The following is a 22,953-nucleotide window of genomic DNA, read 5'->3' on the forward strand; positions in this document are numbered from 1 at the left end:
ATCACAAGAAGAGTGTACGTTTTATTTATTGTAAAGCTCCTAAGTTATTTGTATAAAACTAACTTATCGAATAAACGTTTTCTTGTAAATATTTTTTTTTTTTCGACGCAGGATTAAATAATTCATCTACCGAGTAAAAAATATTATTCTTTATTTGCATACCCTTTTATACCACAGTGTATATTTGTTCGTTTTTTTGCGTTTCTATCGCACTATAAAAATAAAATAGCCGCGGATTTGTACAACCAAACCGTCGTAACGATTTGCTAAACCAATCGAAGGTATTTAAGGTAACGATTCTCATCTACGATAGCAGTCGTACGTCAGGTGCATAAAATTATTTCAGCACTCTCTAATAAGCTCCGAAGCGTAAGACATTTAAGCACTAGTGCCTTTGGGCAATAGCCCGACAGGAAAAACCAGGTACCAAAAGTAACATTCGAACACTGACAAAGAAACCGGTTCTTACATGACATTCGTAAATTAGTTTGTTTCTCCTGTCTAATACAATGTTACTGTACGATTCAGTAAATATTGCACTTTCAGAATTGAGGAATGTAATCAGTTTGATCAATCTCGTATATGCGAAGAAGCTTGTTATTCGCATATTAGTTTAAATTAATTAATTAGCAAATCTTTTTAATATAAAAAAAATGAACTATTTTGAGAAATGTACGTTATTTACCGAACGATACAGTATCAACTACAATTCTTATTTCAGTTTACTAGTCGCAATTTCAAATCCCTTACATTTACGTTTTCAATCTTGGTAACTCATTATGCTATTAAACAGTATCGTATCTAATCCCTTTGTGGTCCTCTGATGTATGATATATGTATATCTATATACATACATATACATATTATTTTATTTTCATTACTGAAATGTAACAATTTGAAACATTAAGGACACGTAATAGATTCTTTTACCAATTTCGAAGTAAAATATACTGTAAACCTAAATATAAAATATTGCCCCATCTCTTTGCGAATAAACATCGCAATAAAGTGTTAAAAAATGTTGGACCTCAAAGAGTAAAAAATTCAACGAAAGTAATTTACAGCGACTCCATCATAGTGTCTCAATTCTTATGTGAATTTGACAATTAAACACATATAGCAAGTGCATCGGCTTATTTGTAACATATACATTAACAGTCGATAAATAAAAAAAATTAATCAGCCAAGTCTGTGATATCCTGGGAATGGTGGACTAACGCCTAAAATTCCAACCAAATTCCCCTCTTGAGCAACATAAACCAAGCGATATATTCCCGGTGCACGAATAGCCGTATCGCTGAAATAAATTCGTTCCGTGATCGCGTGGGGTTCAAAAGGAATCGGAGACGCTTTACCTAAGATACAATTTTTATTATACACTCACCAATATGATTGGGCCATATCTAAAATGTAACTCGATAAATATGTATAAAGTTGTACTGAAAAAACTCTTACCTCGACCTACATACTCATAGACGATATATTCATCCAAGCTAGAAAATTCATTATGAAAAAGGCCTACCCAGTCACCACTAGCACGTTTAGCATCTCCTAACAATCTATACGATACAGAATTTTCTTCGTCTATGAACCATTGTGATACAGGTTGGAACTCTACACCATGATCCGGCACTCCAGGCCTAACCTACAAATCGTATCATTATATTTGTTTAATGAAAGAAGGTATTATCATCCATTAAAATTTTTTTTAAATTCTACAAAAAGTATCTTACAACAATATCAAACTCTCCTGTGACAGGTTTATGGTCTGATTGTATATAATTGGAATGACTTTTATAATTCTGCTGAATAGCGTTAAGTTTTACATCATCGTAAACATCTGCATTTACTTTGTACAAAATTCTATCAGTCCAAGAAGGTCTACGCCTGCTTGACAAATTTTTAGTTAAAACAACGAATGTTAAAAAAAAAGTATTATACAAATAAAGAGATTATACTTGAGATCAAATTCCTGCGATGCAAATTCATATTTGTAAGTTGGAGGAAATGTAATAGCATTTTCATTCAACTCGGCAAACGCTTCGCCATTCTTCATCACAGATTTCAGCTGATCTTTTTCCAGCAAGCATTTTAATTGATTTCTTTTAACCATTAAATCGATTTCGGTAGCAGATAAATCGTTTTCAATTAATCGAAAATTTAAATCTCCAATCCAAAATACATAGCTGCATAAAATGTTATTATTAGAATATACCTATAACTATATCACTTTTTCTTATAAAAATTAATTTTAATTAATATACGCACTCGTGATATAATATTTTTGAAGTATCTGAACAAGTAAAGCTATGATTTGTGAGTATCGTATTATAGTCTATTATTCTGTCTGCCAGTAAATGATCATGAGGTGTTAAGTGCGTGTTTACGATACACATACTGACTCCATATATATTTAATCTTATACTGACTGCTCCTTTGTTGCCCTGAAAAAAACATGATTCTCATTAAAAAAATTACCAACTGCGTCGTACAATTAAAATATCCTCTTACCCACATGCCTTTGAACCCCGTTTTTGTATACTGGGCTTCTATCGATCTTAAGTGTGTAATGTGTTTCCGTAAGCAAAAACCATTTAAAACAAGACCTTGTAAACGCTGCGTACGTATTTTTACATAATCATACTGTTTCAATATTTCTCTACAAATATTTCATATATGATAATTTGTTTTAATATAGAATAATTATATCCATATTTTCATGTAGAATTAAACTTGTCTCCATAACATTTTAAACTGTTTAATATGCTCACCTAAAAGACTTAGTCCATGGATCTTCAAAGAACATATCTAAAACCATATTCTGTGGTTGAGCTTTCACTTCCTGCAATCTAACATTACTGATAAGTTCAACGGTTTCCCACATAATTAAAAATGGTAATATTTTATAAGTACCCAATGAAGTATAAATCTGGTAATGTTCTCGATGAATTACTATGAGTAACATCGAGAAGTTGATATAAATTTTGTTCCGGATATTTAGTCGCCACATTCCATGTGACAAAGTAAATCCTAAAATAAATAATAAATATTTATTAATAAAAGGGTATACAATCAACTACGAAATATAAGTGACAAATAAAATTAAAATTAGTACCAAACAGAATAGAACTTTCTACCTGTCAGTAAACTTTTAATTCATCATTCATGTTTAAAACATACAGTACCAAGATGAAAATTCGTTTCAAATTACTCAAAAAATATTGATTAAAACGGACATATGGTGAAAGAAAAAAAGAAATACAATAATATTATTACTTACCTGAGATGTTCCAATCTGTCAGCCATTTTTAAGTAACTGTCGTGTGTTTTGTAAAGTAATTTCACCCAAATATTTACGCAACTATATTAGTATTTGAGGACAGGTTATATTACGGTGACTGTGCAAAGTGTTTGCCAACACATTTTTGAGGTTAAGAAATATTGTTCGTAATGCCAACGTGTGGCTGAATGATTTGACGGACGTAAATGTTCATTGAAGAATTATTTTTAATTGATCCACTGGGTAATTCACGAAAACCACGAGGTTTCTCGTTTTACCGTACATCAAACCAGCTATTTAAAGAACCATACTATTGACAGCTGCGGAGAAATTCTATCTCCCCCACCATCTAAGTTCGCCACGTGACGTCAACGGAGCAATTTGTCGCTTGCTGTCAAACAAACACCACACGAATGTGTAATCATTTCCTAGATAGTGAAGTAGTGGGTACGAAAAGCGCCCTAATCAATTTCCTAAGCCTTTCATTCCCACTTGCAACCATATAGTTACATATTTAAAAGTATTAAATAAATTATTACTATCATTCGTATATTCAAATCTGATAGTATGTATTAATTTCTTATAACTAATATTTTTCTCAATGAATTTTTAATAAGATGAAAATGAAAGAGTTTTATGTAATTTTGCTATTCAATTTTAACAGAAATATTTTACTGTAATTTACTATTGTAAAAATAAACACTTATTGTTTGTTCTAATAATATTCGTGCCACCATTGTTAACCAGAAATCACAAAGATTAAAATATATCACGTATATACCATGGTGTACGTTTCAGAACTGAATGCACTTTAACTGAAATCGCAATCAATGAATTTAAATGGATTTATCAATACAGATAATAAATAAATGGCGCAAACGGGGCGAACAATTCTTATCATTCAATTGTGCAAAATATAGGATATCCTCTAATAAATGTAGCTCAATTTCTGTTAAAATCTTAATTTAGTATACGGTGAAAAAAAGAGATGAATGTATACAAGTGATGGAAAGAAAAATAAGGATTATAAAAAAATGTCGTACCTTTATTAAAAATTGTTCGCGTAATTCGCATCCGGCTGCTATCGTTTGATTTTTTATCAAAATAACCGAGCACCGCTTCTACAAAGAAACGTTAACGACACTCTAGCGACACCAGCTCGTATTATTATTTACAATAACAAAGTGAACAAACGGGGAAAACGTAGTCCATTGTGTTGTGGCTATCTAATCTAAGAACGTAGGGAGTTCTCTAATCAAATCCGCAGACGATTGCGTGAAAGAGTTTCCGGGGATGTTATCAGTACATCATCCCTGGATGAGCCGCACGTTGGAAAAATACATTCGGGTTCGCTGATAGTGTTGTGTATAGGTTTCCTGCGTCTTCCGGCCTCAAGTACATGCCGTGTGGCAAAACAAATGTTTCCATCGGCCCATGAACATCTGCAAAAGACATATGTTTCATTATTAATCGCATTCGTTGCGGAACTTAGTACTTTATTATTGTCGTTGACTCTATTAACACGTTGACTGCCATGTCACCCATATATGGGTGACAGTGCTTTTTACTGAAGAAATAAAAAAATTAATTTTGAAAGTTAAATATCAAAGAAAATGAATTTACATGAATTATTTGAATTTCGGTGAAGTTACAAAAATAAATACCACAACAAATGTTTGATTATGTAGTCTCCAATGGTCAATAAATAAAATTTCATCGCAGTAGAAACTTGTAAGAGTATTAGTGTGGCAATCAACGTGTTAAATAGTTTGATATACTGTCATAGCTAGAATAGTAGCGGAAAATAGTCTTCATAATTTGGAAAATTGATATGGTTCTTGGTAAATAAAAACAATGCAATTTACGTAATAAACGCCAATACTTAAACTGTTACATAATTTGTAAATGCATTATTTGTATACGATGACTTTTTTTTTCTGCAATGAATTAATGCACATTGATAAATGAGTAACAATTTATTACATGTTGAAACTAATTAACAAAAAAAAAGAAAAAGAAACTAATTAAGTATTGATCAATTTTTACACGAATGAATATGATTACTCTTAATAAAAATAAATAGGATTTTAGTTAGAATGAACACAGAAAATATACATATTCACATTACATGTATGGGTAATTTATCTGTGACCTGGCGTTTTATAACAGTTAAAAACTTCACAGACAATTGTTAAATTGTGTATGGAACATCAGGACAAAGTTCCCATTAACGAGCGGCACAATTACTCGGCAAACCTAGCCGCGATTTAAAGTGGGTCACACCTGTCACACTTTTCACAACCTTATAATTATTCGAAAGTTTCTTGCAACGGACGAGTAATTTTATTATCTTTGAAATCGAATCGCTAGGAAGAGGTGATAAAAACTGGATGAAACGGGCCAATAACTTCCACTAAGAGGAAGCTTATTCTCGTAACCGATGAGAAACTTAATGGAACTACTATACTATACATAATGTACATAATCATGAATTCTGTGTTAGTGCTGTTATAGTTTAATGAACAAGTCCAAAAAATAAAACAATCATTACGTAACATAAATTAATCGAAAAGAAATAAATTACAAGAAAAATATATAAAAGAAAGAAAAAAATTTATGCAAAATTTCCAATCACATAGTGACTTAGCTAATCTAAAATTAATTTTATTAACAAAATTCTTCAAAATTGAGGTCACTCTACAGCAAATAGAGTAGCGATCAAGGCTTGTTATTTAATGAGCCCTGTAATTAGTTCCCATACCCTACAGACTATCAATATTGTTTTTTTTCCATTATGAAAGTCATACGAAAAAATGTTATTCTACGTTCTCAGTTTGTTTTTGCATGAAGAATCGTCTGCTTCCTGGTTGCGGTATAATTACCGATATACACCGTAAACAATTAAAAAGAAATTGGATATTTGAAACAAGATTGCGACAGAACGTTTGATAGAAAAACATCTGATTTATGTAGTTGATGTTATAGCCCTAAAGTGACGTGGATGAAAATTATGATTACCACGACCGGTGTCATAAACGAGCGGATGGTTTATGCCTGGCAGGCTGATGACCTTTGCCTCGCAATTTGTAGTATACTCCACGCCCTACTCGCAATAATGGACATTACGGTAAGAAGACATAATACGAAGTTAACATGGTTGTTCGATGCACTGTGCATTTAAAAAAAAAAAGGTAATTGTCACTGTACTTGCATAAAACCAATTTGTGAATAGAAATGAAGATTGACAGACTTATTAAGAAAATGTTTATTCAACGCTTCGGACTACTTACTGGTTTGGTTTGCTTTCAGAATTGTATAACGCACGATAGGATATAGCTTAAAGTAACATTTATACAATGTGAGAAACAGTTTAAAATTAATGTGTCTATTATAATGTAGAAGGTAACACATTCTGATTTCTTAGTCTTCATTATCCCATTATATTTACTTTAATTTTAAATTATTCTCATAAAACGAGAGTCTAATCATTTTATATTGTATTTAAAAATTCACGAATTAATTTTGTTGTTTTTCATTTTTAATAGGTATGTGTGAATTAAATTGGTAGTTCTTTGATAACTGAAACAAATTACGCTCATACTATTCAGCTGAATAGTAAAAATATAACTTGTCTAATTTAATTCGCATTATATTATATTATATTTTATACTGCACATGTTTTATTGTATGATATACAATTCTGAAGGTGACCCAAATTCTACTTACATGAACGGTGAGAAATAGCGTGCATTTGAGCATTTCTTATGAGCAATATTTTACGTGACCCATAGCATGAGTAGCCATTCAAAAAGTAGATCAAAGAAATTGAAAACCTGAGTATCTTCAAAGATTATTACTTTCTAAACGTGTCTATTAAGTCTTTCGATTTCTTTGAATGTGTACTACAAATTCCTAAATCGTCTCTTTATAGTTTATCTACAAGTTCTCCAAAAAAATATATTATCACATTTATGATCAATTAATCATTATCTATCTACAGTGCTAATAAAACCGAATGGAAGGTATTTACCTGCAACGGTACTTATATTATTTGGAACTGACCGATCGTAAAGTTGTGAAACTTTACAGTTATCTTCCGATAAAAACGGAGCAGGTTTTCGTTATGGTTTCAATCGAAGTTTCAAATTATACCCACTCCGAGCGTAAAATGAATAAACTTCGTTTCGCTCTGTGCATATTGTCAACGTTACAACCTATGTAAACTATTCTCATTTTTTCAATATTTTCTAAGTCTATCGACCAAGTTCCAATTTTTTTGGTTATTTTCGATTTTGTTTTGTCACAGCAATTATTTGTAACAGGTTAATAGAAAGAAAACTAGTTGTTGTACGAAAATAAAATATTTCAAAGATACAGAAGGACCAGAAAATATGAAGAATATAGGGTATCCATATTCGTTTCAAAGGGTATACAAAATTCATATCTCTGCTCGTAAAAAGGGTTCGATCATTCACCGACAAGAGGACACCGATTAACTAGCGTCGTCTGATCTAACGGGATTCATTTCCCCTTCCAGTTTAATTCTCCAAGAAGCGCTTGACCTCCGCCTCGAAACTTTCTCCCTCTCCAACCTTTCCACCACGAGGTTTTTCCTCCCTTTCGTTCGTTCCTGGAGGTGAAGGTCGCCAGAGGCGACGCCGTAACGGAGGAAAAACTTGGTAGGGGAATACACCGAGTAAACGAACCCAAGAATTTCCTGGACGACTTTACGAAGCGTGTCATTTTTATCTATCCTTCGACACTACGGTTGGATCAAAGTGTCGGTTTGATTACCGGGGTGAGTTCTACGAACGAGGATCATCACCCTCTTATCCTCTTTAACCACGTTTACTTTATGTTTTTTCTTCGTGATATTTCTTTTTCTTTAAATAAAAAAACTCGTTTGCCTCTGTTACGAATTATAACAATTAATAAATATTCCTAGTTCCTAGATAATCACTCAAGGATGCAAATGGAGGAAAGAATTCTTGTCAGATTCTTTTTTTATGATGATTAAATATATTTTCATCATTTGGTTTATGCAGTATCGGTTGATTTGTGTTTTCTGTCTTACGAAATGATTATTTTAATTATGAGAAGACTATAAATAGACCTCTTTTGTACTGTACAATAGTACAAGGGAGATTAGTATAAGTAGGGACGTAAAAATAGTATTTACATATTTAGAAATTGGTATATCGTTTATAGTATACAAACGAAGTGACGTAATAATTAATGTAATATAATTAATATATATTCATTCATATTATATTACGTAATTAACATAATTTGTATACTATAAACGATGCAACAATTTCAACATATTACGTAAGTACTAATTCATGTATAATAATTAATATATATTAATTTATATTATACTATATAACACATATTAACTAATGAATTTCGAATTTCAATAAATTGATATTATATCATATTTATGGAAATAGTGTTCAATTGAAATAATTATTTTCTTACTGTGGCTACTATTAAAGTGATTCGTAGAAAATGATTACGACATATTCATGTTTGTTAATAACTCGTAAAATGAGCGATCGGCTATTAAGTAAATCTAAATCCACGGAATGCTTCATTGAATTTCCGCCATTGGTTCAGGAAACGTTAAACCTGGCGTGTCTATAAATACTTCAGCGTGCACTTTAAGTTATTGTAATCGATAATACCGGTATTTAATAACTAACTAATTTCTGAAAAGTCTCACCGTCGGAATATATGGGGCTTCCACCGTGCCTGCAGGCAGTACATCCAGGTATAGCGGATGAAACTAATGCCACACGATCTATAATTCAAAGAGCATCGACACAGTTAACACAACATTAGAAATAGTAATATTTCCATAACGCTACAAGCTATTTGCATAAACATTTCCTTCGCATTATACGCGAGGAATATCGACTAGATAACTTCATTCTATAAATTTAACGTCAATTTGATTGTGAATATTATATCCAACATATATGAAACATCTGAATTTGTAACTGTCTTTTTTATTTCAATATTTCGCTGTAGTATGCGTAGATGCGAGAGACAGGCAAAATTCTTATCTAAATAAGCAGTACGGGTAGTAAATACAAAGTAGACTATCATTTGTCAAATAAAAATTTGAATTTAAATTTGAATTATAGAAATGAATATAATAGTTTACAGTGACCAGATCAAAGTATTAACTGTATATAATTGTTCAATCGAATGAATAAGTCATCAATTATTGCAATACAATTTTCACCATCTCTGGTAGCTCGCTGTATTAATTGAAATGTATAATAACTGAACAGTAGAAACAGATTCTGTATTTTTCTGCTTAGCCTTTATGAAAAAAGATATGGCGAGTCTATTAACAGAGTACTGAATGAACGAAATGGAACGAGAATCACGAATACTACGCAGGATATAATAGCAACCATTACCGTACAGTGCGTGCATGAAAACGCAGGTGAAACTAACTTGTTCGACAAAAAGAAAAGAAAATTATGAAACCACCGTTGCATGAAGTCGAGCTTCAGGTCTTAAAAAATATTATTTACAGACACTAACTGTTCGAGGCTATGAATAGACAGAATTCAGACCATCGGTGTTGATATAAATTCTGAACAACTGGTCTATTTGTCACAGAAGTAGTAGTTGATTTAAGTTTCTAAACAAATTTTTGAATGGACAAATTCCTTTGCTAAGTAAAATATGTTTTAACGTGTCTACTAGACACATCAGAAATTGTTTGAACTTCGACGTTATAGTTCTAGCCTAAACCATGCAGTCCTATCATGACCTGATCCTATCAGGTGAATGTGTCACCTGATGATTTTGTATAGCAATAATTATAGACTTGTTTAATTATTTACTACTTCGTTTCAATCTATCGTTTGTAAGATCGCGTTAACAAGTTATTACTAACAAATATGTTACAGGATTACCCTTTACAGAAACAAACAGATAACAGAAGATTTATATAGACTGTATTTTATATACTAATTACTATATAAACTAGCAGCCAAAAATGATAACCATTGCGCAAGTGCGAGGTATATTTTAATATTCTTGCAATGTTACATCCTCCATATTTTATTGGATCATTTCCCTCTGCAGAAATGATTAAATAAAAGAAGATTAACAGTGAGACAGTGTCCTGTTAGTCGATCCCATAAATGTATAAAATCCTCAGTCTGGAGATGAGATGGGTTGTATAAGCAAATGTGACATGAATATATAATACCAGCACTATGATAATGCAGCTTCCTCTTCAAAGAAGCTTCGGCTGGCTTGAAGTGGAAGAAGGAGGGCGAGTAACCGCTGCCAGGAAGCGAGCTGAGAGCATCATCTCGATCACGAATCACCGTATCAGGAGCTTCCCGACCAAGGGCAGCCAACTGCCGTCCCTTCGGCAGGAACATCGTCAGGAACACGAGGAGGGAAGTGGTCAATAAACCATAAGCTAACCAGGCTTCTCTGTCACTCTCCGAGGAAGCAGCCACCGACCCGATAGCGCTGGATATCCAAATCGACAGCGACAAACCAACAGCGAGGCCAATAAACGCTGCTTCCCGGTTGTTGTCTCGTACACCGCGTGCTCGAACTGCTAAACAAGCTACTGCAACCAGCAGTGCACCAGGATACCTGAAACCAAGTGACTATGCTCTTAACACTTTGGCTACGTACGAACCCGACACGCAGATATTGAGATATTCAGATCTACATGTTTCAAATAAATTTATAATACATTACTGGACTGCGGATATTTATGGGAATTCAGATAAAGAATTCACGAAGTGAAAGTATGTCTTATACTCTAAACAGTACAATATGTATTCTATCGTTGATATTTGATATATTTTTAGATTTATTACCGAACATCCTCCTACATTTTCTCATATTTTCACTTGCTGTAAATGCAGAAACATCCGCAGCGTGTACATTATAAATTGTTTATAAGATAATCATATCCTATAATTGATGTTGGAACAGTTATAAAAATACAATTAAAACAATCGTATTCCATTGTGTGCACAAAATTAGTTAATGCCAAATCTTATTACGAATTAATGTAATGTTTATAATCAATTCATAATAAGTATCTATTACGCGAAAAATATGATTTTTTCAGAATGGAAAATGAGTAACTATAAATGCAAATTAACAGAAAGAGGAATAAATTTTGAATTTTGAATTGCATCTAAATTAACGATTTTTTAGGTTTGAAAAACTAGTGTCGCTGGAAGGTTTACATTTCAAAAGTTTACCCGAGGGAAGCCACTATCTGCCCAAGAGGAGTTTTGCAACAGGAAGCTGAAGAGCTTTGTCCTGTAGTTTGCAACTGAACCACAGCTGGTGGTTCACCGTAAAACCATTGTCCAACGATGGCTACCTGCACCAATACTGCGAATCCCAATACTAACGCCTGCAACGAGAAGAATAAAATGGTTAACGTCTAAAATAGATTTAAATATTCATAATCACAACCATATTTGATTATTTTAAGCAATAAAAATTTACATCAACTTACTGTTAAGATAGATAATGTCTGATAGATATCTTTTATCATCTCTTTCATTCCCAAATTATTTACAAGCTGCCCAAAGAAATATTTACTTTTGGTTTGGTGTATATTAGATGAGAAATAATTCAATAAAATATTTTGAAAACGATTTTATAAAAGAAACGAAATTGTAACAATGATTGTGCAACAACTTTTAAAATACATTTATAAAAACACTCGAAAAATATAATACGTGAAAAACCGCTCCAATTTTGTAAGTAATTGAAATTTCCTAATTTGTAAGTCGAATATAATCTACCAAATCTACCTAATTCAAGCCAGAAATATGTATATTACTTTGAAATTATGAGTAGCCGTATGGCTACTGTGGGAACGAAAGGATTAACTGGAATTGAATGGTAAGTCTCGATCGACGTTAGAATGTAATTAGTAACACGACGTATGTAATTAATGACATACTATTACCACTCGTCTTCCACATTACAATTTATCTATAAACGAATGGTTACTTAACGTAGCCATAAAAAGCATTGAATCGCACGTCAAGATAATAAGAAAATATTATAAAACCGGAAGGGGCTCGATGAATATTTCTTTTAACAAGCTGTTCCACGGTGCAAACTGGTTTTTACTCTTATCATTGCTTCCTCTAAAGCGTGCAATCACACCTATCAATAATGCGCGATAAACAGTCACCTGGTGAATCCGTTAGGCGAGGCAAAAAGATGTATAAGAAACATTCACGTTATTCATCGTATATACGAGATGTACCCGGGGGGAGTCAGAAAAGTATTTACACGCAGTTTTTTGAGAATGCTTGTTAGGAGGTAGTGAATTAGTTTACTGTACGTGATTTTGTGCTTCACTATGCGTAGAAACAATATGTTAAATTTGAAACTACAGGGTATAATTAATGATAAATGAATGAGATATTAAAAATGTGTTTTGTATTTTAAAATTAAAGTGTAGGTATGCCGATACAGTTTCTTTTTTTTTTGCAGCTAACTTTAAGAATGTAAAGGGTTAATATGTAGTTAGAAATATTCAAAGAAAATGATTGTACTAATACTTTGTTTACGCATTATAAATTTATTAAGCCAACTATAGTGCGCAAATACTTTCTTCACTGTGAAATGTTCATTTTCTTTGTATTACTATTTTCGATCAATAAACTGTTAGCATTTCTAAGTTAATATTTGTGTCTGCGTATAAAGCATTAATAGACGTACACTATATTTGCGTGCTACTTTTTTTACAGGCATTTATCTCGAAAAAAAAAACTGTGCGTGCAAATACTTTTTTGACCTACTGCAGTTTACGACCACGGCAGCTGCACTTACTGCTATTACTAGCGGGCGTTACTACTGCGTTACTCTTCATTCAAGTCCCGTCCAGCGCGTACAAATAGATCGAGATCGACATCCGGATCTCCGACACAACGAAATAAGAAAACTCCCCTGTATCCTCCGCCAGAGTCGTTCCACGAGTTTCTGCGGGACGTTTTATAAAGTTCCATTCACACCGACGTCGCGGAAACTTTCGATTACGTTTCGAATCGATCGGTTCCCTTTTTCCATCCGAGTGATTTGAAACTTTCTTCAGACCTTGAATTGATTGCTTTGCTACAGGTTAATTTAGAGAGGAGGATACCGTTAATTTAGAACGTGTAGCTATATTGTGATTGCACGAAAAGCAAGTTAATTTTTAGGAATTTTGGGAACAGATTAATACTTTGTTGTATGAATGAACCTAAGTAACAAACTGCTGAACCTGCAGGCCTATTGATTGTCTTCATAGAGAAACTTCATTCATAAATCCCATGAATTGTTTTCATTTATTTATATATCATGTCAAATGGAGTACATGTTTATAATATAGGTAATAATATGTAGGAATAACTAGTTATAATATTTGAGGTTTTTCTTTTGAAATATAATAATAATAATAATAGAAATTAAGTACAGAAACAATCTTTTAAAATAAAATAAATAACCAAAACCTGTAGTGCATTTGCAAAGCATACATATGTATATAGTACGTGTGGAAATTTAGTGATGTATGTAAAAAAGATCATTGAATCGGGATAGTTGATCCTATCTATAAAGTAAACTAAATTAACAATTATAATTATTAATATTTAGACATACAGAACATAATGGGCGACAAAGTATTCACAGACACCCATTTACATTTCATGTATTTATACCTCGATAATTAAAACAGTTAATTTGTGCTCTGTTTGACATGATACACAACTACAAAAGAACCTAAAAGAATATTTATACCAAGGGAAATTTACATTTCAATCGAATATTTCACATGAAATGAATGTACAACTGGCTATAAGCACGAGTTACGGTTGTTAATTTTGATAGAAACATTCCCTGGATTTATACGTGTACTGAAATATTATCAAACTCACTTGATACGGTGCTGGTAGATAGATGCCACTATTTAACGAAAGTAAGAAGACGCACTTAACCAGAAGAGCCGCGAATACAAGGGCGGCGGGTAAACCGACTAGTCGAAATGCTGCACAGGATAGAGGATTTTGACTGAGGGATGCGGCTGCTGAGAGTCCTGCCAGGAGGAAGAGGCCTAAAAGAAGTGCTTGGCCCAGAAACAAATGTCGTCTGTTCGGCGCGGTTACTCTTGCCTGAAAAATATCATCAAATCCGTTTTTCGTTAATTATACACTTCTTTTCGTTGACACGTTCGTCGTTGAATAAAATTTGCATGTTTTTGTAAGTCTTTCCTTATATTTTACTTTCTTTTTATTTATGAAAAATATTTCAAAACTGATTTAAGGATTTTAACCCTTTGCACTCGAAACCATTTTGTTGCAGAAGATGCCAAGAGGAATCACGTCGTATTAAATAATGTAGCATAAAATTTATTGTAACGCTACTTTGATTTATTTGTTCGTGCTACTTGAATGAAAACCTCCGATAAAGTGTACGCCTTTGAAAATGTTGTGCTCCAGAGAATTTATCTTGTCTGATCTCTACCAAAGTTCACTGGGCTTCCAACGTTCCCTCTGAGGGGACATCCGAGTGCAAAGGGTTAATAACAAAGTATTTCTAGCAGTAGAGTTATGAACGTCTCTCTTCATTTAAAATAAAAGAATCGAATATATTCCATAATATTTATGTTCTATTAAAAAATAAAATTCTAAAACCTCTTTTAGGAAAACCCTTTACATAGAGGCACCTTCAATAAAAAATTGTAATACCTTGACAGGAACTGGGTAATCGAGTAGAACAGTTCTGGTAAAATGAAAATTATGTCACTGTTAACATTTGCGAATATAAGCATGATTGAAAAAGAAATGATTTACAAAGAAATAAGTGGGTTAATGCGTAACCAAATGTAATATATCATAGGAATTTTGTAGTTCAACTTGTTCAAGCAAGACATTTTACATGACATTTCATTTTCGATTATCGATGTCTTGCTCGACAAGAATTCAAATACGATCGAAAAGAAATGAATTTCTTGCCAAGCAAGAAATCGTACTCTTTTCGATTGTATCACGAATAGCATTCCAGCCGGTACAGTTTTCAAATAACACGCGTTTCGAGTAGCATTCGTTATTACCAAAGAGAGACTTTCAGATGTTCACGATTTTCTAAGAATGAAACTCTGAAAAAACGATGTACACGGGATGCTCAATGGGAGTTCACCAGCGTGTTCTAATTTTTTCTCCTTTAGCGAGGAAAACCTGAATACGGCGATCAGAAAGTAACCTCTTGGTATGTTTCAAGGCTAACTCTTAGTCTCGTTTCTCTCCTTTTTGCCTTATTAATTCCTGACGAATTAGAAACATATAACGAATACGGTACACCAAAGTATATGCAGAGCGCCTAGTTTGTTGCGTGCCACGGTACGATTAGAAACAAGTTAAGGTAATTACATGGATTAATTTCACCAAGTGGAATGTCTAACAATGAACTCTTACAGGTCAGTAAAAATTACAAACAACGCTTTGTTCTTGAGCCATGAACGAATCTTCATCTAGATAAAAATTTAAGTGCAGGTACTAGCTAATGTAGCATTTGTAAAGAATAATTTTCTAGCGTTAAACAAGCAATTACTTATTTTAACGTTTCAACTCTTTTACAGTCAAGTTCTTGTAAAACTTGTAGACCTCTTACTCGACTCCATATTTTTGAATATAAATTTTATAAGATTGTACAATATGTACTCACTGAATTGATATATGAAAAGTAAATAATGATCCATTTCACGTAAGAAACTAAATCGAGTACCAGATAGAAAACAAAAAAGAGTTGTAGTATGCTTAAGAAGAAAAGAAGCAATATATCAGAACCTTTTGATAAAAAACAAAGACAACACGCTATAGTACAATTATTATAATAAAATCTCAACTTTGCATCCTCTTGATGCCCGACTATTATCCATGCCTTTTAAAATTTGAATTACTATGTTCACACTAACAGCTTCGATCAAACAAATTTAAGATTAATATTTGTTTCGATAACGATACAAAACTTCCATATATCCGTAAAGGGCACGAAAGTACATAGACACGGTCTTGGTAACAATTAGGTTCCCGGCTTGTTTTCCATTTACGATAACATATTATCTTCTTGATCGTTCTATTCTAAATTGAAACAGAAGGTAATTAGTTTGAAGATAGCCGGCAATGTAACGGTAGCGTCGGAGGTGGTATAAATATATCGAGTTTGGTATCGGAAACTTTCCTGGCTACTCCTGCTCAATGGAGTGTATCGATACGAGCAGACGACACGAGCACAAGAAATAGGTAATCGACATGCAAAGTAGGCCTAGGTCTCGGCGAAATTGCGAGCGTGCTGGTTATTGGAGCTTGTCCAAGTACGAACGAAAACAATTACTACGGATTCTTGTACGTCAGTGATTCTTAACCGTCTATGTCAATCGATCTTCTTTGTGCTTTGGCAACAAATTCAATGAGCTATACTTCGTCATTTTTAAAATTCTTACTATAATACGATTCCATAAAGAGAAGGCATCAATTTAATCCTTCGTTGCACGAATTCTATATTAACCTTCAAAAAAGAAATTATTCCTTTGTAGATTATTTGTACACTCATAAATTATTAATATGTAATTCAGTAGAGGAAAATATTTGACTCGAAAAAAAGCAAGAATATTACTTTATCTTTCAAAAAGAAATTATTCTCTGATTATTTATATACCTACTATTTAAAAGCAACTTCGACTCTTTTGAGTAATTGCAACATATTTATTTTTGAAAAGTACTTTCTTTGCTTTCTTCGTTTCTTTCCTATCTCAATTTTGTATTATAATAATTTTCTTCTTTCTTTCATGCTTCATTTCGAAAGGTCGTTATTAAAACATATTTGACACAACAAATAATTGTTCAAAGTCCCAGTGTATGTGTATCTTTACTTCCGCTAGATTAATCTAATCACAATCCTGACCAAGTTACAACAGTTTTAATTTTGTAATATGGATGTTTCTTCGAACTGTGTCAATCTCAAAAATGTTAAGAACCACTGCTGTACGCTCTACCACGTGCTACAGGAAGAAAAATAGATGCAGATTATGTCCTAAGCTCTATTAACTCTCCGCTTCCTCGAATCTCAATTGCCAACGATTATAGTACAGCGAAAATTTGTCTCGAATCATTGCACGCGACAGATTCGACCCCTTTTTCCCACATTTTTCCCCAACACGTGTCAAAGAAATTTCCTTTGCGCTAGATATCCAGCGATAAAGTAGCATAGTTATAAATTACATTTTACAACGGTCATTCTAGTTTAATTCCAAAGTAATTTCGTTTGCAATTTATCGCCGCGCTGCACAACGCGTTGACGAAAACTGGTTTATATCCTTCGAAAGAAACTCTCAAGAATTCTTATTCCAAGAATTTCCTCTGGAAACAACTTTATGTACTTTTGTAATCGTGGAATTGGAAAATGTTAAATTTGCTACGGGAACACATATTTTCTAACAAAGTGATTCGCTTATTTCTTTTCCTCTAATGGATTACAAATACATTTGACAATTATTAGGTGTATAAAGGAGCAAAAAAATGCAACTTCGTGCGCGTCTGGCACCCCTTACGTTCCGCACAAAACGTTTGGCAATATTTTTTTGTTACTTACTAAGATGTACTTAATCGCTATACCAAAATTCAGCCATTTCAAAATGACGCGTCGTTGTTTCAACGACTCTTTGCTAGACGACGGTTATCGCGATAACCAGTTATTATACTGTCGTAATAAAAGGATTATTTTCATTTGAAAATGACGTAAGTGAAATCATCACCGACTGTTAGACTATTCCCCCAGCGTCGAGTCCGACGTGCGATGAGATCAGTTTGGAAAATGTTGTAAAGGTAAACGAACCGACCTTGAGCAGTACGAAAACCTCGAAGCCAGCCATGAGGAGCATCGTGGCCGCGCTAAGGGCCGCCAGAGGAAGAGCCCAGGGTCGTTGTCTGAGCAAGGACCTCGGGTACGGTTGAGTATCGGCCTCGATCTCCTGGCTCTTTTTCCCAGGCATCCTGAACACCGAAACCGTCCTGTTCGGCGCTGGAACGCTGATGACACTCGCCACGCTTGCCAAACCATTCTTGTCCATCGCCACATCGCTGGGCACCAGGAAGAATTCCGTCGACAGCTCGTAGTCCCTCGATGCTTGGGCTCGTATCGCCGTAGTTCCGGTTGGACCTAGCCAGCTTGCCGTGGCCCACGACAGGATAATCGGACTCAGTCTCATCGCGTCATCCGTACTTCCGTGGTTATCTCTGTGTATGGCCTTTATGTTTTCCTTTTTTTTTTGTCCTTTTTATTCCTCTTATCCTTTTTATCCAAGTCGCTACAGCGTCACCGGGACATGCACCGTTTCCTGCGTAAGCGCATCCTTACGCGCCCGCTTCCCTTTGCTCGGAGGAATAGCGCACCTGCAATCACGATTCGCCTCGGTAATTAAGACTCGTCGGCCCATTTGACTAGATTTCAGTGCCGTTTAAGAGTGAAAATCGCCGCCGGTGGCGGTTTGTTTGATAATAACGTTCGCAATCGGGACAACGAAAGTCGAGCGAGAGACTATCGCAGATGAGGCTGGAAACGTGGTTGCAAGGATATAGATACTAGTTTGAAAGTAAAAAAACACAAAATTGTTAAATTGACCGAGTAATTGTCCATTTTTTTCCATAAAATGAATTGTGTTAGGGAGACCATAATGTATTTCATGATTTTCTGATGAACTGTCTCTGAAATACGAAGCATGCACACATTCATACACGTGGAATTTTTAAACCTACTTGACAAGTCAACATTCGGATGGTATCAATGCCCTATTTTACATCCTTTATATTATTAATAATTGTAAGTGTAATAAATACACGAGCTAAACGAAATGATAATGAAATTCCAGAAATAATTTGAATTATTGAATATACTCATCAAATATTTGAAATATACAGAGGCCATCGTGATAAACTTCACGATTTTCTGGAAAACCGCTCCTAAAATACAACGCAAAATGCAAACATTCATACATTTCGTACGCACATTGACACGTATAAAATCTTGAAACTCATTGTCAAAGCTAAATTTTGGAAAACTTCAATGCTTTGTTTTACATTGTTTATACTATGAATAATTCTATCAAAAGTAAAATAAATATTCGAACAGTAATGTAATGATAATGAAACGTCTGAAACAATTTGAATAACTCGATATACTCGCGTACAAAAGTATTTACATATATAGAAGTTACTGTACGAAGGCCTAGATGCATACATGCATACAAAATTTGTTAATATATACGTTAGCAGAGTTAATATATGAAAATGTTTATATATCGTGTCCACGCGCAAGAGCAACAGTTGGAAACACTTGTTGAACACGATTCCTGTAAAAACTGTTACATGCAACATTTTCATTACAAACGATTCAAACGTTACATTTTAAAAATACGTTGAATTAAAAACTAAGATCATCCGTACTAATGTTGATGTTGCACGTGAGTAGCCGACGAAACACTTGTTGAATTCGACGCATGTAAAAACAGTTACGTTCATACTGTAAACATAAAAATGTGCATACCGACGTAATAATTGAAAAGCATAGTTGCAACAGTAACACAAAAAAACCTTCCAGAATAATTCCATTGGCAGCCAATGCAAACAAACTACAGCCCATTCTCTGCGAGAGCCAAGCATGACCAGTCCGCAGGCATTCATGGAGTCTAACACCATTAATTATTATGAACAGGGTCAGCCGTAAGTAGAGTGAAGCATGAACTGAGTAAAACCGGAGTAAAACCGTGAAGACAGGGGTATCGCGGTGTGCGCCACTATCACAGTCGAATTTCTATCGAACTAAACGTGGATTAACTACGATTCAATATTAATCTCCGTATTGACCACTATAACAAATGGACCTTTTAAACGTCGATCATCCTCTGCCTTTGATATCCCGACGACACTGCTTCCAGCGCATCTCTTTTCGGTATCGAGGTCTCCGAGTGTTGGTACTTTGGTCCTCGACGCAGAATCGATGGAAACACTATCGATATCGCGAAATAATCGAGCACTAACCGCAGGATGCTCTTCGAAGGTGTTTTTCGTGTTCTTGGGGGACGATAAATCGTGACCGGATAACGCAATCGAACGAAAATCAACCAACACTGCTCGCGATGATGGAGGATAGACGTTATTGAAAGATATTTTCTGTCAGATCATGGGTCGATTCCCCGGCGCGATAAGTCGACGGAGTGGCTGCGAAGCGCGTGTTAGGAGAGCCGAACTCCGACTAAACCGACGAGCATTCTCCGGGGAGAAACTGGAAGCAGACTGGAGTTCCGTTCTGGAGGTGAAGCCTATCCGTTACGAAGGAGCCAGGGAGATGGTGATGACGATGCCGAGGTGGTAGTGGCATACAACAGGAGCGGATTCACGCAACTCCCAGAAGAGGCTATTTATCGATGAAGGAAGGATTCGGAGCTGGAGTACATTTTCTAGAAAATGTATCGAGGCTCCCCTGTTGGACATTGGATACATTCTGATACAGGAAGAAATGGAAATTATTTTATTTTGCCACAAGCTTGAATTTTTAGTGATTCTGTAATTTTATTGTACGTTAAGAATTAGTAGAAGCTCCAGTAATTCGTTTGATGATCTTACATTCACGTAACAGTAATTGCCGCGTGCATCGTGTTCAACAGATGTTTGAACTGTTTTGTATTGTCAGCATTTTAGAATATTCAAGTGTACGATAGGGGATAATATAGCAGGGTTGCTATAATTGAAATTAAAATTGAAAATATGATATGATGTATGTCAAAAAGAATTTCTCATTAAAAAACTGTAACTCCACAATCTGTGATACTAATTTTACACCTTGTTTATCGATTTATTAAAATGTTTATATTTTTCTAACTCAAATCACAGTATGTGCAAAGAAAAACTCTGTTGTGATCTTGTAAGCATTTCTGTTAACATAGTCTACTTTCTAATCGTTACTATTAAGTCGATATTTTTTCTTTTTCTGTTTTGCATAATCGCTCTGCTAATAACTTTCTCGTTTCTTTGCAATGTTCTCGCTCAATTCAAGCTCATTTATTTTTGTTTGAAACGCGCTTCTAGATAAGGCTCAAATCTTAGATCAAATACTGAATGAAAATGTTTGGATAGAAATCGGAGCAACTTTTACTCCGAGTAGTAATAAATATACACAATTTCCTCTATGTAACTGACAGAGGAAATAAAGAATATTTTTACAAATACATTTAACGATGTCAATCTGATGACTGTTATAATCAAAAGGTATCCTAAAAAATTTAATCAAAATTCGAAAACCTCTATTCCTTCGATATGAAAGACATAATTTGGTTGCATAATTCAGATCATAATTTAATTATTTATTATTAAACAATAAAGGTATTTATCTTCTAATCCTCATTCGAAATCTCTAGCTAAATAAGAATTTGATATATAATCAATAAAAGTTAAACGGCTATTCGTTCATTAATTGTTAAATAAAAACAAAAATTTCAATTACAGAATAAAATAATTGATGAACAATACTTAAGAATTGAACTGTTCAATCTAATAAACACCAGGAATAAATTGTTACATGTTCCCCTCGTCTGTTATAATTCGTTCGAATAAAATTTAGCCCGTGATAGATAAATCACTTCGATCAATTAAGCAACGACAATTCCTATGAATTCCAATTAATTTGCAATTATCTCCAGACAGGACCGTTTCGTCGAGGCGTCAATCCGATCCGCCCCTGGCAGGATGAGAGAAGGAACAGAGTGAAATAAAAGAGAAATAGAGAGTAGGATCGGAATGAAAGAAAGAAAAAGAGAGGAGCTGGTCCTCCGACGTCGAAGACCGGACCCGGCGACGCATTTACATATCGTACGTGTAATAACATCGAAAAAGTTTTAACAATGGCCCGAGGTTCGCCTCGGCTGCGAAAACGAGGAAAAAGGGAGAAAAGAACCTGAAACCTTAGGATGAGGATCGATTGAAGAAACGTTTAACAAGCTTCTTTGGACTTTTCAGCAACGAGACATCGGTAACATTTTTGCGGAATTGTTTTCTGTAGGTGGAGAAGTTCACGAAACACCGACAACAAAAGACTATAAACTAAGAAATTTAAACGTGGACAATGACCATCTCAATAATTCCATTCGAACCAAGTTTTTGTTTCCTTTACACTACCATTCCCATAACTCGAATTCTGATCCAACATGGACAATTTTGATTTTGATAAGGCAAGAGATAATATTTGATAAAACTAAAACAATTCGTTTAACGAAGGAAATAAGAACTTTGCCTGTTTCATGAATAAAAGTGTCGAAATCGATACAATTTATTAGATCTCGTATGTTTTCAGTTCTTTTATGTTAGATGCCAAGCGAAAGATACCACCTAGAATGAAATTACATTAAATATTATATGTTTGTTTCTTTGCCAGAAATTATATATTATTATTAGCCCAATATATAAAATTTACAATATATAAGCGTAGCATCACTTCAAGATCAATTCTTCGCCCTAATTTAAATAAACAGTCCTTTTCCATTTGGCAATTGAAGGCTTTATTATGGAAATATAAGAAGTTAAAATTTGTGCGGGTGTGAACGTTATGGTCACGTGTTTCTCGCGTAT

At 34.1% G+C, this 22,953-nt stretch overlaps 2 protein-coding genes across 4 annotated transcripts; both read right to left on the reverse strand.

Moving 5' to 3' along the window:
* Positions 1-134: 134 nt before the first annotated feature.
* LOC128880857 (inositol polyphosphate 5-phosphatase K-like) lies at positions 135-4,462 on the reverse strand. Of its 3 annotated transcripts, none has more exons than XM_054131359.1 (10): positions 4,324-4,462; positions 3,281-3,671; positions 2,914-3,030; positions 2,772-2,849; positions 2,512-2,659; positions 2,269-2,444; positions 1,959-2,186; positions 1,734-1,887; positions 1,456-1,645; positions 135-1,355 (listed from the first exon to the last, which is right to left on the reverse strand). In XM_054131359.1, exons 2-10 carry the CDS (start codon positions 3,304-3,306, stop codon positions 1,180-1,182), a joined length of 1,293 nt encoding a protein of 430 aa, XP_053987334.1. In that variant the 5' UTR covers positions 3,307-3,671; positions 4,324-4,462; the 3' UTR covers positions 135-1,179. The 3 variants fall into 3 exon arrangements, with proteins under 3 accessions (XP_053987334.1, XP_053987333.1, XP_053987335.1); XM_054131358.1 differs by having other exon boundaries at positions 1,734-1,890; XM_054131360.1 differs by lacking the exons at positions 3,281-3,671; positions 4,324-4,462 and having other exon boundaries at positions 1,734-1,890; positions 2,772-2,842; positions 2,914-2,999.
* Positions 4,305-20,917, reverse strand: LOC128880856 (uncharacterized). Its single transcript, XM_054131356.1, has 7 exons — positions 20,214-20,917; positions 18,174-18,726; positions 14,215-14,448; positions 11,536-11,693; positions 10,512-10,912; positions 9,003-9,080; positions 4,305-4,722 (listed from the first exon to the last, which is right to left on the reverse strand). Exons 2-7 carry the CDS (start codon positions 18,540-18,542, stop codon positions 4,580-4,582), a joined length of 1,383 nt encoding a protein of 460 aa, XP_053987331.1. The 5' UTR covers positions 18,543-18,726; positions 20,214-20,917; the 3' UTR covers positions 4,305-4,579.
* Between the last annotated feature and the right edge of the window lie 2,036 nt (positions 20,918-22,953).

The sequence above is a fragment of the Hylaeus volcanicus genome, chromosome 8, assembly GCF_026283585.1.
Source record: "Hylaeus volcanicus isolate JK05 chromosome 8, UHH_iyHylVolc1.0_haploid, whole genome shotgun sequence".
In the NCBI taxonomy this organism is placed as follows: Eukaryota; Metazoa; Arthropoda; class Insecta; order Hymenoptera; family Colletidae; genus Hylaeus; species Hylaeus volcanicus.